This window comes from Sebastes fasciatus, chromosome 3 (assembly GCF_043250625.1).
Source record: "Sebastes fasciatus isolate fSebFas1 chromosome 3, fSebFas1.pri, whole genome shotgun sequence".
NCBI classification, from domain to species: Eukaryota; Metazoa; Chordata; class Actinopteri; order Perciformes; family Sebastidae; genus Sebastes; species Sebastes fasciatus.
Genome location: NC_133797.1, coordinates 42,875,238 through 42,889,052, shown reverse-complemented (window position 1 = coordinate 42,889,052; position 13,815 = coordinate 42,875,238). Strand labels below are relative to the sequence as shown.

The 13,815-nt window shown below is 43.2% G+C and overlaps 1 protein-coding gene across 5 annotated transcripts in view; it reads left to right on the top strand.

Annotated features, from left to right (window-relative positions):
- lgsn (lengsin, lens protein with glutamine synthetase domain) overlaps positions 1-13,815 on the top strand; it is a 43,598-nt gene that overhangs the window by 1,402 nt on the left and 28,381 nt on the right. For 2 of the 5 annotated variants that reach the window (XM_074631241.1, XM_074631240.1), the window contains exon 2: positions 3,721-4,420. In XM_074631241.1, the coding sequence (XP_074487342.1) occupies positions 3,757-4,420 (664 nt within the window). In that variant the 5' untranslated portion in view covers positions 3,721-3,756. Of the gene's footprint in view, positions 1-2,945; positions 3,390-3,693; positions 4,421-13,815 lie in introns of those variants that run through there. The other 3 variants (XM_074631237.1, XM_074631238.1, XM_074631239.1) reach the window with 3 other exon arrangements.

Genomic DNA, 13,815 nt, shown 5'->3' with positions numbered 1-13,815 from the left:
CACTGTACTGAAGTATTTCATGTCTTTTTTTTCCTTTTATTCCTTGAAAGTATTTCCCCATGAATGAAAACATCTTGAGCTTTATTTTGAAGAGACACCCCGGGAACTTCCGGTCCTCTCTATATTAAATGATCTGGAGCTTGATGACGCTCTTTAAAACCTAAAACCTAAAACCCCTCCCTGAAAACATGAGGTGCTCTGCCCAGACATATCTCTGCCTCCAGGCTGCACACACACACACACACGCACGCACGCACGCACGCACGCACACGCACGCGCGCACGCGCGCACACACACACACACACACACACACACACACACACACACACACACACACTGGTCAGGTGGTGGCTGCTGAGGCCCGACTGACCTTTGACCTCCCAGTGAAGCTCCTCCTTTAAGGTGGAGGAATACAGCAGCGGCCACTTCAGGAATAATAATAAGATAATACTGTTTTTAATAGTTTGTGTCACATGATCTTCATCAGCAGGCGGAGTAGGTCCGTCGTCATGCATTTCACTGAGCACTCTATGGACATCTCGTCCACGTTGGCTTAACAGAGTGAAAACTTCCTGAGGAAGACCATGTGATATGATAGAAAGTATGGAGGACGGAACCTGACTAAATAAATAAGTAAATAAGTAAAAGTCGCGATAAATAAATAAATAAATAAGTAATTAAATGTAGCACAAATAATATTAAAAATAAATGTAGCCATTAATGAAATAATAAAATGTGTCATAAATTGTAATATTTGTTTTAATTTGCTTCTTTATTCATCTATCTTTGTATTGATTCCTTTATTTATTTACTCTTCTGTTTCATTTTACCTTTATGAATTTATTTTTATTATTTAAAAAAACATTATGTATTCATTTATTTTTGATTTGGCATGTTCAGTCCTCCATAAGAAATCTCCAGAACAGCTACTAAATAATAACAACAACAACAACAACAACAACAACACCTGTAGTAATGATAATAATATTGAAATTAAAATAAAAATAAAATTAAGAATAAGAATAATAACAACAATATTAATAATACTTATACTACTAATAATAATAATGATAATAATAATAATAATAATAATAATAATAAATAGCTTTATTTATAGAGCACTTTTATTCTTTTTAACCTCTGATGTAGCTCAAAGTACTTTACAAAAGAAAAGAAAAATGTAACATATCCAAACAAGGGCAGATAGATGCTAAAATATATAAGTGAAATTAAAAACAGACACCATTAAGAATAATAAAAATGAGATAATTAGTCTAAATAAATAAATAAATAAACAAATAAATAAATATTAATAACAGCAACAACAATAATAATAATAACAAGAAAAAGAAGAAGAAGAAAAATGACATCAATTAAAAGCCAAACTAAATATTATAACTAGGTTTGTAGTTGTAGTTTAAAGGTTCAGCGATGTCTGCATCTCTTCTAGCTCTCGGTAGGTTATTATTATTCCATAGTTTTGGAGATTAGTTTAAAAAGCTGCGCTGCCTTTTTTCTTGAGTGTATAATTGTGAGTATTTAAATGGACCTTGTGGTGAGACTGTCTTATAAACCAACATTTGATTCCATATAACGCATTAGAAGGTGGTACCATTATACTGCTAAGATGAAGAAGTGACTCTACGCTGCTTTAGTCTGTAAACACTGACGTTCAGCTGCTTCCTTTAAGGACACACACTGTTTATTAGAGCGTGTTTCAGTCAGACAGCAGCTCTTTAATGCTCTTTATTAGAGCGTGTTTCAGTCAGACAGCAGCTCTTTAATGCTCTTTATTAGAGCGTGTTTCAGTCAGACAGCAGCTCTTTAATGCTCTTTATTAGAGTGTTTCAGTCAGACAGCAGCTCTTTAATGCTCTTTATTAGAGCGTGTTTCAGTCAGACAGCAGCTCTTTAATGCTCTTTATTAGAGTGTTTCAGTCAGACAGCAGCTCTTTAATGCTCTTTATTAGAGCGTGTTTCAGTCAGACAGCAGCTCTTTAATGCTCTTTATTAGAGTGTTTCAGTCAGACAGCAGCTCTTTAATGCTCTTTATTAGAGCGTGTTTCAGTCAGACAGCAGCTCTTTAATGCTCTTTATTAGAGCGTGTTTCAGTCAGACAGCAGCTCTTTAATGCTCTTTATTAGAGCGTGTTTCAGTCAGACAGCAGCTCTTTAATGCTCTTTATTAGAGCGTGTTTCAGTCAGACAGCAGCTCTTTAATGCTCTTTATTAGAGCGTGTTTCAGTCAGACAGCAGCTCTTTAATGCTCTTTATTAGAGTGTTTCAGTCAGACAGCAGCTCTTTAATGCTCTTTATTAGAGTGTTTCAGTCAGACAGCAGCTCTTTAATGCTCTTTATTAGAGCGTGTTTCAGTCAGACAGCAGCTCTTTAATGCTCTTTATTAGAGCGTGTTTCAGTCAGACAGCAGCTCTTTAATGCTCTTTATTAGAGTGTTTCAGTCAGACAGCAGCTCTTTAATGCTCTTTATTAGAGCGTGTTTCAGTCAGACAGCAGCTCTTTAATGCTCTTTATTAGAGAGTGTTTCAGTCAGACAGCAGCTCTTTAATGCTCTTTATTAGAGAGTGTTTCAGTCAGACAGCAGCTCTTTAATGCTCTTTATTAGAGCGTGTTTCAGTCAGACAGCAGCTCTTTAATGCTCTTTATTAGAGCGTGTTTCAGTCAGACAGCAGCTCTTTAATGCTCTTTATTAGAGAGTGTTTCAGTCAGACAGCAGCTCTTTAATGCTCTTTATTAGAGCGTGTTTCAGTCAGACAGCAGCTCTTTAATGCTCTTTATTAGAGCGTGTTTCAGTCAGACAGCAGCTCTTTAATGCTCTTTATTAGAGCGTGTTTCAGTCAGACAGCAGCTCTTTAATGCTCTTTATTAGAGCGTGTTTCAGTAAGACAGCAGCTCTTTAATGCTCTTTATTAGAGTGTTTCAGTCAGACAGCAGCTCTTTAATGCACAGACCATCACTAACAGCAGCAGCAGCAGTCATTGTCTGCTCCTCATAGTCTCTGGAATAAATACATATCTTTCTGGAAGCTCACACAGAGCCGCTGAGCTCTGCAGTTTCACTCTGCAACCACACAAAAGCACCTCTGAATTGTCCTCACGAGCAGCCAATGAGCTCAAAGCAGCGGCAGCGGCAGCGGCTCGGCGTTCCACCGGCGGCCGGCCGCTGCCAGTTTCCAGCCGGACTCCCGCGGGTGTCGAGGGGGGCAGAAAGAATCTTCTAATCCGTCACCATTGTACCAATTGTCTATAAAGATTGATGTGCGGGTGAAGCTCTGCCTTCACAGGAGGGCTATCAAATTCTAAATCACACTTCATGAAAGAGTCCAAACAAAGAAATGAATGATTCGGAAGATTTCAAGGTAAAAACTCAAAAGGTGTGAACGGACATGGCAGCTTTGGCTTCATGTGAACGGACACGGCAGCTTTGGCTTCATGTGAACGGACATGGCAGCTTTGGCTTCATGTGAACGGACACGGCAGCTTTGGCTTCATGTGAACGGACACGGCAGCTTTGGCTTCATGTGAACGGACACGGCAGCTTTGGCTTCATGTGAACGGACACGGCAGCTTTGGCTTCAGATATGTCGCTTCTCTTTGACTTGTGTGTCTGTTTTTGTCCGATGTGGTTCCGTGCTCTCTTTGGTAACTCTTCATGTAAACTCGACCGTCTCTTACCAGACTCGTGACCGACTGTGTGTTTTCCAGGAGAGTCGAAGCAAAGACCAGATCGACGGCACCCGGATGAGCTTGGGCCACAGGAAGGGAGTGAGGGTGAGTGGGAAACACGCTCCTCCGGTGGACTGGGGCAGCAGGAGAGGAGGTCCGTCCATCGTCCACCCTCCCACCAGCATCGCTTTACCTCCAGACACCCCCACGGTGATCTCCATCGGCCCGCTGCCTCACAGGCCCCCCGAGCGCGTTGACGATCCCAGGATGGACCGAGCTGCCGCCGGGGACGACTGGACCACAGAGGAGTCCTCTCAAACCAGAGCGCCCTACGGTGACGGGGGCGTCCCCCGGCAGACCATGGAGGAGCTGAAGACCATCCTGAGGGACAGTCCTCTGCTCAGCATCCGGGGGAGAGATGATGGGAAGCCAGGGAGTCCTTACACGTACCTGCATGGAAGCAGCAGCAGCAGCGGCGGCGGCGGCGGCGGCGGTGGAAGGCCCGACGGACGGCAGGACGATGGAAACCCCAACAGGACGTTCAGCACCTTCAAACCCCAGTGTGACGCTTCCAGAAGGGGGCCCAGGTCCACAGATAGCACATCTATTCAGCAGCCTTCCGGCGTGGATCCATCCAGCTCTCTCAGGTCTGATGCCAACACAAATAGGCAGCCTGGAGTTGGAGCTCACACATACGCCAGCGGAGGCTCCTGGGGAGAGACTGGAGCTACTCACACAGGTAGGTGGAGCTTTGGTTGGAGATGAAGACTTATCTTCATCTTCATCATCTCATCAAAACAGAGTAGAGAGTAGATGGCCTCAGCTCTGTGAGGACAAACCATTCAAAGAGGCTGAAGTCTTGGTTTAAAGTCTTGGCTTTGTCTTGTTCTAGTTCCTGTTTGAACTTGAGCTCCACTTGGACTCAATGATTGATGGATATCGACTTCTTCAATCTGAAAGAAATAAATTTTTATTTGTGGTCTTTTAACTTGTTCAAACTGATAAGTCAGTTTTAAGGAATTAACTTAGTATTGATCTCTTTTAAGGAACTCTTTAATCCTTAGTTTTACATTCGGAGCAACTTGATCAATAGTTTAATGCCTGTTTTGAGGTTGTTTTTCAACCTTCTCTACTTTAACCAGTACTCATATTTAAATATTTCAAACATCTAACAACCATATATTGTAAAAAAATCAACTGGTCAGTGACACCATAGTGGACCGACTCTGATTCTAAAGGATTTTAAACCTGGTTACGTCTCCAGCTTGGTTTTTGGTCGTCTCCATCTTGGTTGGTGTCCATCTCCATCTTGGTTTTTAGTCGTCTCCATCTTGGTTTTTAGTCGTCTCCATCTTGGTTGTTGTCCGTCTCCATCTTGGTTTTTGGTCGTCTCCATCTTGGTTGTTTTCCGTCTCCATCTTGGTTTTTAATCGTCTCCATCTTGGTTTTTGGTCGTCTCCATCTTGGTTTTTAGTCGTCTCCATCTTGGTTTTTAGTCGTCTCCATCTTGGTTTTTAATCGTCTCCATCTTGGTTTTTAATCGTCTCCATCTTGGTTTTTGGTCGTCTCCATCTTGGTTTTTAATCGTCTCCATCTTGGTTTTTGGTCGTCTCCATCTTGGTTTTTAGTCGTCTCCATCTTGGTTTTTTATCGTCTCCATCTTGGTTTTTAGTCGTCTCCATCTTGGTTTTTGGTCGTCTCCATCTTGGTTTTTAGTCGTCTCCATCTTGGTTGTTGTCCGTCTCCATCTTGGTTTTTGGTCGTCTCCATCTTGGTTGTTTTCCGTCTCCATCTTGGTTTTTAATCGTCTCCATCTTGGTTGTTGTCCGTCTCCATCTTGGTTTTTGGTCGTCTCCATCTTGGTTGTTTTCCGTCTCCATCTTGGTTTTTAGTCGTCTCCATCTTGGTTGTTGTCCGTCTCCATCTTGGTTTTTGGTCGTCTCCATCTTGGTTGTTTTCCGTCTCCATCTTGGTTTTTAATCGTCTCCATCTTGGTTTTTGGTCGTCTCCATCTTGGTTTTTAGTCGTCTCCATCTTGGTTTTTAGTCGTCTCCATCTTGGTTTTTAATCGTCTCCATCTTGGTTTTTAATCGTCTCCATCTTGGTTTTTGGTCGTCTCCATCTTGGTTTTTAATCGTCTCCATCTTGGTTTTTGGTCGTCTCCATCTTGGTTTTTAATCGTCTCCATCTTGGTTTTTAGTCGTCTCCATCTTGGTTTTTGGTCGTCTCCATCTTGATTTTTAGTCGTCTCCATCTTGGTTGTTGTCCGTCTCCATCTTGGTTTTTGGTCGTCTCCATCTTGGTTGTTTTCCGTCTCCATCTTGGTTTTTGGTCGTCTCCATCTTGGTTTTTAATCGTCTCCATCTTGGTTTTTGGTCATCTCCATCTTGGTCTTTAGTCGTCTCCATCTTGGTTTTTAGTCGTCTCCATCTTGGTTGTTGTCCGTCTCCATCTTGGTTTTTGATCGTCTCCATCTTGGTTTTTGGTCGTCTCCATCTTGGTTGTTTTCCGTCTCCATCTTGGTTTTTGATCGTCTCCATCTTGGTTTTTGGTCGTCTCCATCTTGGTTGTTTTCCGTCTCCATCTTGGTTTTTAGTCGTCTCCATCTTGGTTGTTGTCCGTCTCCATCTTGGTTTTTGGTCGTCTCCATCTTGGTTTTTGGTCGTCTCCATCTTGGTTGTTTTCCGTCTCCATCTTGGTTTTTAGTCGTCTCCATCTTGGTTGTTGTCCGTATCCATCTTGGTTTTTGGTCGTCTCCATCTTGGTTTTTGGTCGTCTCCATCTTGGTTGTTTTCCGTCTCCATCTTGGTTTTTGGTCGTCTCCATCTTGGTTTTTAATCGTCTCCATCTTGGTTTTTGGTCGTCTCCATCTTGGTTTGTGGTCGTCTCCATCTTGGTTGGTGTCCATCTCCATCTTGGTTTTTGGTCGTCTCCATCTTGGTTTTTAGTCGTCTCCATCTTGGTTTTTGGTCGTCTCCATCTTGGTTGGTGTCCATCTCCATCTTGGTTTTTGGTCGTCTCCATCTTGGTTTTTGGTCGTCTCCATCTTGGTTTTTAGTCGTCTCCATCTTGGTTTTTAATCGTCTCCATCTTGGTTTTTAGTCGTCTCCATCTTGGTTGTTGTCCGTCTCCATCTTGGTTTTTAATCGTCTCCATCTTGGTTTTTAATCGTCTCCATCTTGGTTTTTGGTCATCTCCATCTTGGTTTTTGGTTGTCTCCATCTTGGTTGGTGTCCATCTCCATCTTGGTTTTTGGTCGTCTCCATCTTGGTTTTTGGTCATCTCCATCTTGGTTTTTGGTCGTCTCCATCTTGGTTTTTGGTCATCTCCATCTTGGTTTTTGGTCGTCTCCATCTTGGTTGGTGTCCATCTCCATCTTGGTTTTTGGTCGTCTCCATCTTGGTTGGTGTCCATCTCCATCTTGGTTTTTAGTCGTCTCCATCTTGGTTTTTGGTCGTCTCCATCTTGGTTTTTAGTCGTCTCCATCTTGGTTTTTAATCGTCTCCATCTTGGTTTTTAGTCGTCTCCATCTTGGTTTTTAGTCGTCTCCATCTTGGTTTTTGGTCGTCTCCATCTTGGTTTTTAGTCGTCTCCATCTTGGTTTTTGGTCGTCTCCATCTTGGTTTTTAGTCGTCTCCATCTTGGTTTTTAGTCGTCTCGATCTTGGTTTTTGGTCGTCTCCATCTTGGTTGGTGTCCATCTCCATCTTGGTTTTTGGTCGTCTCCATCTTGGTTTTTAGTAGTCTCCATCTTGGTTTTTAATCGTCTCCATCTTGGTTTTTAATCGTCTCCATCTTGGTTTTTGGTCGTCTCCATCTTGGTTTTTAGTCGTCTCCATCTTGGTTTTTAATCGTCTCCATCTTGGTTTTTAGTCGTCTCCATCTTGGTTTTTGGTCGTCTCCATCTTGGTTTTTAGTCGTCTCCATCTTGGTTGTTGTCCGTCTCCATCTTGGTTTTTGGTCGTCTCCATCTTGGTTGTTTTCCGTCTCCATCTTGGTTTTTGGTCGTCTCCATCTTGGTTTTTAATCGTCTCCATCTTGGTTTTTGGTCATCTCCATCTTGGTCTTTAGTCGTCTCCATCTTGGTTTTTAGTCGTCTCCATCTTGGTTGTTGTCAGTCTCCATCTTGGTTTTTGATCGTCTCCATCTTGGTTTTTGGTCGTCTCCATCTTGGTTGTTTTCCGTCTCCATCTTGGTTTTTAGTCGTCTCCATCTTGGTTGTTGTCCGTCTCCATCTTGGTTTTTGGTCGTCTCCATCTTGGTTGTTTTCCGTCTCCATCTTGGTTTTTAGTCGTCTCCATCTTGGTTGTTGTCCGTCTCCATCTTGGTTTTTGGTCGTCTCCATCTTGGTTTTTGGTCGTCTCCATCTTGGTTGGTGTCAATCTCCATCTTGGTTTTTGGTCGTCTCCATCTTGGTTTTTAGTTGTCTCCATCTTGGTTGTTTTCCGTCTCCATCTTGGTTTTTGGTCGTCTCCATCTTGGTTTTTAATCGTCTCCATCTTGGTTTTTGGTCGTCTCCATCTTGGTTTTTGGTCGTCTCCATCTTGGTTGGTGTCCATCTCCATCTTGGTTTTTGGTCGTCTCCATCTTGGTTTTTAGTCGTCTCCATCTTGGTTTTTGGTCGTCTCCATCTTGGTTGGTGTCCATCTCCATCTTGGTTTTTGGTCGTCTCCATCTTGGTTTTTGGTCGTCTCCATCTTGGTTTTTAGTCGTCTCCATCTTGGTTTTTAATCGTCTCCATCTTGGTTGTTGTCCGTCTCCATCTTGGTTTTTGGTCGTCTACATCTTGGTTTTTGGTCGTCTCCATCTTGGTTGGTGTCCATCTCCATCTTGGTTTTTGGTCGTCTCCATCTTGGTTGTTTTCCGTCTCCATCTTGGTTTTTGGTCATCTCCATCTTGGTTTTTATTCGTCTCCATCTTGGTTTTTGGTCATCTCCATCTTGGTTTTTGGTCGTCTCCATCTTGGTTGGTGTCCATCTCCATCTTGGTTTTTGGTCGTCTCCATCTTGGTTTTTGGTCGTCTCCATCTTGGTTGTTTTCCGTCTCCATCTTGGTTTTTGGTCATCTCCATCTTGGTTTTTAATCGTCTCCATCTTGGTTTTTGGTCATCTCCATCTTGGTTTTTGGTCGTCTCCATCTTGGTTGGTGTCCGTCTCCATCTTGGTTGGTGTCCATCTCCATCTTGGTTTTTGGTCGTCTCCATCTTGGTTGGTGTCCATCTCCATCTTGGTTTTTAGTCGTCTCCATCTTGGTTTTTGGTCGTCTCCATCTTGGTTTATAGTCGTCTCCATCTTGGTTTTTAGTCGTCTCCATCTTGGTTTTTAATCGTCTCCATCTTGGTTTTTGGTCGTCTCCATCTTGGTTTTTGGTCGTCTCCATCTTGGTTTTTAGTCGTCTCCATCTTGGTTGGTGTCCATCTCCATCTTGGTTTTTAGTCGTCTCCATCTTGGTTGTTGTCCGTCTCCATCTCGGTTTTTAGTCGTCTCCATCTTGGTTTTTAATCGTCTCCATCTTGGTTTTTGGTCGTCTCCATCTTGGTTTTTAGTCGTCTCCATCTTGGTTGTTGTCCGTCTCCATCTCGGTTTTTAGTCGTCTCCATCTTGGTTTTTGGTCGTCTCCATCTTGGTTTTTAGTCGTCTCCATCTTGGTTTTTAGTCGTCTCCATCTTGGTTTTTGGTCGTCTCCATCTTGGTTTTTAGTCGTCTCCATCTTGGTTGGTGTCCATCTCCATCTTGGTTTTTAGTCGTCTCCATCATGGTTTTTGGTCGTCTCCTTCTTGGTTGTTGTCCGTCTCCATCTTGGTTTTTGGTCGTCTCCATCTTGGTGTTTGGTCATCTTCATCTTGGTTTTTGGTCGTCTCCATCTTGGTTGTTTTCCGTCTCCATCTTGGTTTTTGGTCATCTCCATCTTGGTTTTTAATCGTCTCCATCTTGGTTGTTTTCCGTCTCCATCTTGGTTTTTAGTCGTCTCCATCTTGGTTTTTGGTCATCTCCATCTTGGTCTTTAGTCGTCTCCATCTTGGTTTTTAGTCGTCTCCATCTTGGTTGTTGTCAGTCTCCATCTTGGTTTTTGATCGTCTCCATCTTGGTTTTTGGTCGTCTCCATCTTGGTTGTTTTCCGTCTCCATCTTGGTTTTTAGTCGTCTCCATCTTGGTTGTTGTCCGTCTCCATCTTGGTTTTTGGTCGTCTCCATCTTGGTTGTTTTCCATCTCCATCTTGGTTTTTAGTCGTCTCCATCTTGGTTGTTGTCCGTCTCCATCTTGGTTTTTGGTCGTCTCCATCTTGGTTTTTGGTCGTCTCCATCTTGGTTGGTGTCCATCTCCATCTTGGTTTTTGGTCGTCTCCATCTTGGTTTTTAGTTGTCTCAATCTTGGTTGTTTTCCGTCTCCATCTTGGTTTTTGGTCGTCTCCATCTTGGTTTTTAATCGTCTCCATCTTGGTTTTTGGTCGTCTCCATCTTGGTTTTTGGTCGTCTCCATCTTGGTTGGTGTCCATCTCCATCTTGGTTTTTGGTCGTCTCCATCTTGGTTTTTAATCGTCTCCATCTTGGTTGTTTTCCGTCTCCATCTTGGTTTTTAATCGTCTCCATCTTGGTTTTTGGTCATCTCCATCTTGGTCTTTAGTCGTCTCCATCTTGGTTTTTAGTCGTCTCCATCTTGGTTGTTGTCAGTCTCCATCTTGGTTTTTGATCGTCTCCATCTTGGTTTTTGGTCGTCTCCATCTTGGTTGTTTTCCGTCTCCATCTTGGTTTTTAGTCGTCTCCATCTTGGTTGTTGTCCGTCTCCATCTTGGTTTTTGGTCGTCTCCATCTTGGTTGTTTTCCGTCTCCATCTTGGTTTTTAGTCGTCTCCATCTTGGTTGTTGTCCATCTCCATCTTGGTTTTTGGTCGTCTCCATCTTGGTTTTTGGTCGTCTCCATCTTGGTTGGTGTCCATCTCCATCTTGGTTTTTGGTCGTCTCCATCTTGGTTTTTAGTTGTCTCCATCTTGGTTGTTTTCCGTCTCCATCTTGGTTTTTGGTCGTCTCCATCTTGGTTGTTGTCCGTATCCATCTTGGTTTTTGGTCGTCTCCATCTTGGTTTTTGGTCGTCTCCATCTTGGTTGTTTTCCGTCTCCATCTTGGTTTTTGGTCGTCTCCATCTTGGTTTTTAATCGTCTCCATCTTGGTTTTTGGTCGTCTCCATCTTGGTTTGTGGTCGTCTCCATCTTGGTTGGTGTCCATCTCCATCTTGGTTTTTGGTCGTCTCCATCTTGGTTTTTAGTCGTCTCCATCTTGGTTTTTGGTCGTCTCCATCTTGGTTGGTGTCCATCTCCATCTTGGTTTTTGGTCGTCTCCATCTTGGTTTTTAATCGTCTCCATCTTGGTTTTTGGTCGTCTCCATCTTGGTTTGTGGTCGTCTCCATCTTGGTTTTTAGTCGTCTCCATCTTGGTTTTTGGTCGTCTCCATCTTGGTTGTTTTCCGTCTCCATCTTGGTTTTTGGTCGTCTCCATCTTGGTTTTTAATCGTCTCCATCTTGGTTTTTGGTCGTCTCCATCTTGGTTTGTGGTCGTCTCCATCTTGGTTGGTGTCCATCTCCATCTTGGTTTTTGGTCGTCTCCATCTTGGTTTTTAGTCGTCTCCATCTTGGTTTTTGGTCGTCTCCATCTTGGTTGGTGTCCATCTCCATCTTGGTTTTTGGTCGTCTCCATCTTGGTTTTTGGTCGTCTCCATCTTGGTTTTTAGTCGTCTCCATCTTGGTTTTTAATCGTCTCCATCTTGGTTTTTAGTCGTCTCCATCTTGGTTGTTGTCCGTCTCCATCTTGGTTTTTAATCGTCTCCATCTTGGTTTTTAATCGTCTCCATCTTGGTTTTTGGTCATCTCCATCTTGGTTTTTGGTTGTCTCCATCTTGGTTGGTGTCCATCTCCATCTTGGTTTTTGGTCGTCTCCATCTTGGTTTTTGGTCATCTCCATCTTGGTTTTTGGTCGTCTCCATCTTGGTTTTTGGTCATCTCCATCTTGGTTTTTGGTCGTCTCCATCTTGGTTGGTGTCCATCTCCATCTTGGTTTTTGGTCGTCTCCATCTTGGTTGGTGTCCATCTCCATCTTGGTTTTTAGTCGTCTCCATCTTGGTTTTTGGTCGTCTCCATCTTGGTTTTTAGTCGTCTCCATCTTGGTTTTTAATCGTCTCCATCTTGGTTTTTAGTCGTCTCCATCTTGGTTTTTAGTCGTCTCCATCTTGGTTTTTGGTCGTCTCCATCTTGGTTTTTAGTCGTCTCCATCTTGGTTTTTGGTCGTCTCCATCTTGGTTTTTAGTCGTCTCCATCTTGGTTTTTAGTCGTCTCGATCTTGGTTTTTGGTCGTCTCCATCTTGGTTGGTGTCCATCTCCATCTTGGTTTTTGGTCGTCTCCATCTTGGTTTTTAGTAGTCTCCATCTTGGTTTTTAATCGTCTCCATCTTGGTTTTTAATCGTCTCCATCTTGGTTTTTGGTCGTCTCCATCTTGGTTTTTAGTCGTCTCCATCTTGGTTTTTAATCGTCTCCATCTTGGTTTTTAGTCGTCTCCATCTTGGTTTTTGGTCGTCTCCATCTTGGTTTTTAGTCGTCTCCATCTTGGTTGTTGTCCGTCTCCATCTTGGTTTTTGGTCGTCTCCATCTTGGTTGTTTTCCGTCTCCATCTTGGTTTTTGGTCGTCTCCATCTTGGTTTTTAATCGTCTCCATCTTGGTTTTTGGTCATCTCCATCTTGGTCTTTAGTCGTCTCCATCTTGGTTTTTAGTCGTCTCCATCTTGGTTGTTGTCAGTCTCCATCTTGGTTTTTGATCGTCTCCATCTTGGTTTTTGGTCGTCTCCATCTTGGTTGTTTTCCGTCTCCATCTTGGTTTTTAGTCGTCTCCATCTTGGTTGTTGTCCGTCTCCATCTTGGTTTTTGGTCGTCTCCATCTTGGTTGTTTTCCGTCTCCATCTTGGTTTTTAGTCGTCTCCATCTTGGTTGTTGTCCGTCTCCATCTTGGTTTTTGGTCGTCTCCATCTTGGTTTTTGGTCGTCTCCATCTTGGTTGGTGTCAATCTCCATCTTGGTTTTTGGTCGTCTCCATCTTGGTTTTTAGTTGTCTCCATCTTGGTTGTTTTCCGTCTCCATCTTGGTTTTTGGTCGTCTCCATCTTGGTTTTTAATCGTCTCCATCTTGGTTTTTGGTCGTCTCCATCTTGGTTTTTGGTCGTCTCCATCTTGGTTGGTGTCCATCTCCATCTTGGTTTTTGGTCGTCTCCATCTTGGTTTTTAGTCGTCTCCATCTTGGTTTTTGGTCGTCTCCATCTTGGTTGGTGTCCATCTCCATCTTGGTTTTTGGTCGTCTCCATCTTGGTTTTTGGTCGTCTCCATCTTGGTTTTTAGTCGTCTCCATCTTGGTTTTTAATCGTCTCCATCTTGGTTGTTGTCCGTCTCCATCTTGGTTTTTGGTCGTCTACATCTTGGTTTTTGGTCGTCTCCATCTTGGTTGGTGTCCATCTCCATCTTGGTTTTTGGTCGTCTCCATCTTGGTTGTTTTCCGTCTCCATCTTGGTTTTTGGTCATCTCCATCTTGGTTTTTAATCGTCTCCATCTTGGTTTTTGGTCATCTCCATCTTGGTTTTTGGTCGTCTCCATCTTGGTTGGTGTCCATCTCCATCTTGGTTTTTGGTCGTCTCCATCTTGGTTTTTGGTCGTCTCCATCTTGGTTGTTTTCCGTCTCCATCTTGGTTTTTGGTCATCTCCATCTTGGTTTTTAATCGTCTCCATCTTGGTTTTTGGTCATCTCCATCTTGGTTTTTGGTCGTCTCCATCTTGGTTGGTGTCCGTCTCCATCTTGGTTGGTGTCCATCTCCATCTTGGTTTTTGGTCGTCTCCATCTTGGTTGGTGTCCATCTCCATCTTGGTTTTTAGTCGTCTCCATCTTGGTTTTTGGTCGTCTCCATCTTGGTTTATAGTCGTCTCCATCTTGGTTTTTAGTCGTCTCCATCTTGGTTTTTAATCGTCTCCATCTTGGTTTTTGGTCGTCTCCATCTTGGTTTTTGGTCGTCTCCATCTTGGTTTTTAGTCGTCTCCATCTTGGTTGGTGTCCATCTCCATCTTGGTTTTTAGTCGTCTCCATCTTGGTTGTTGTCCGTCTCCATCTCG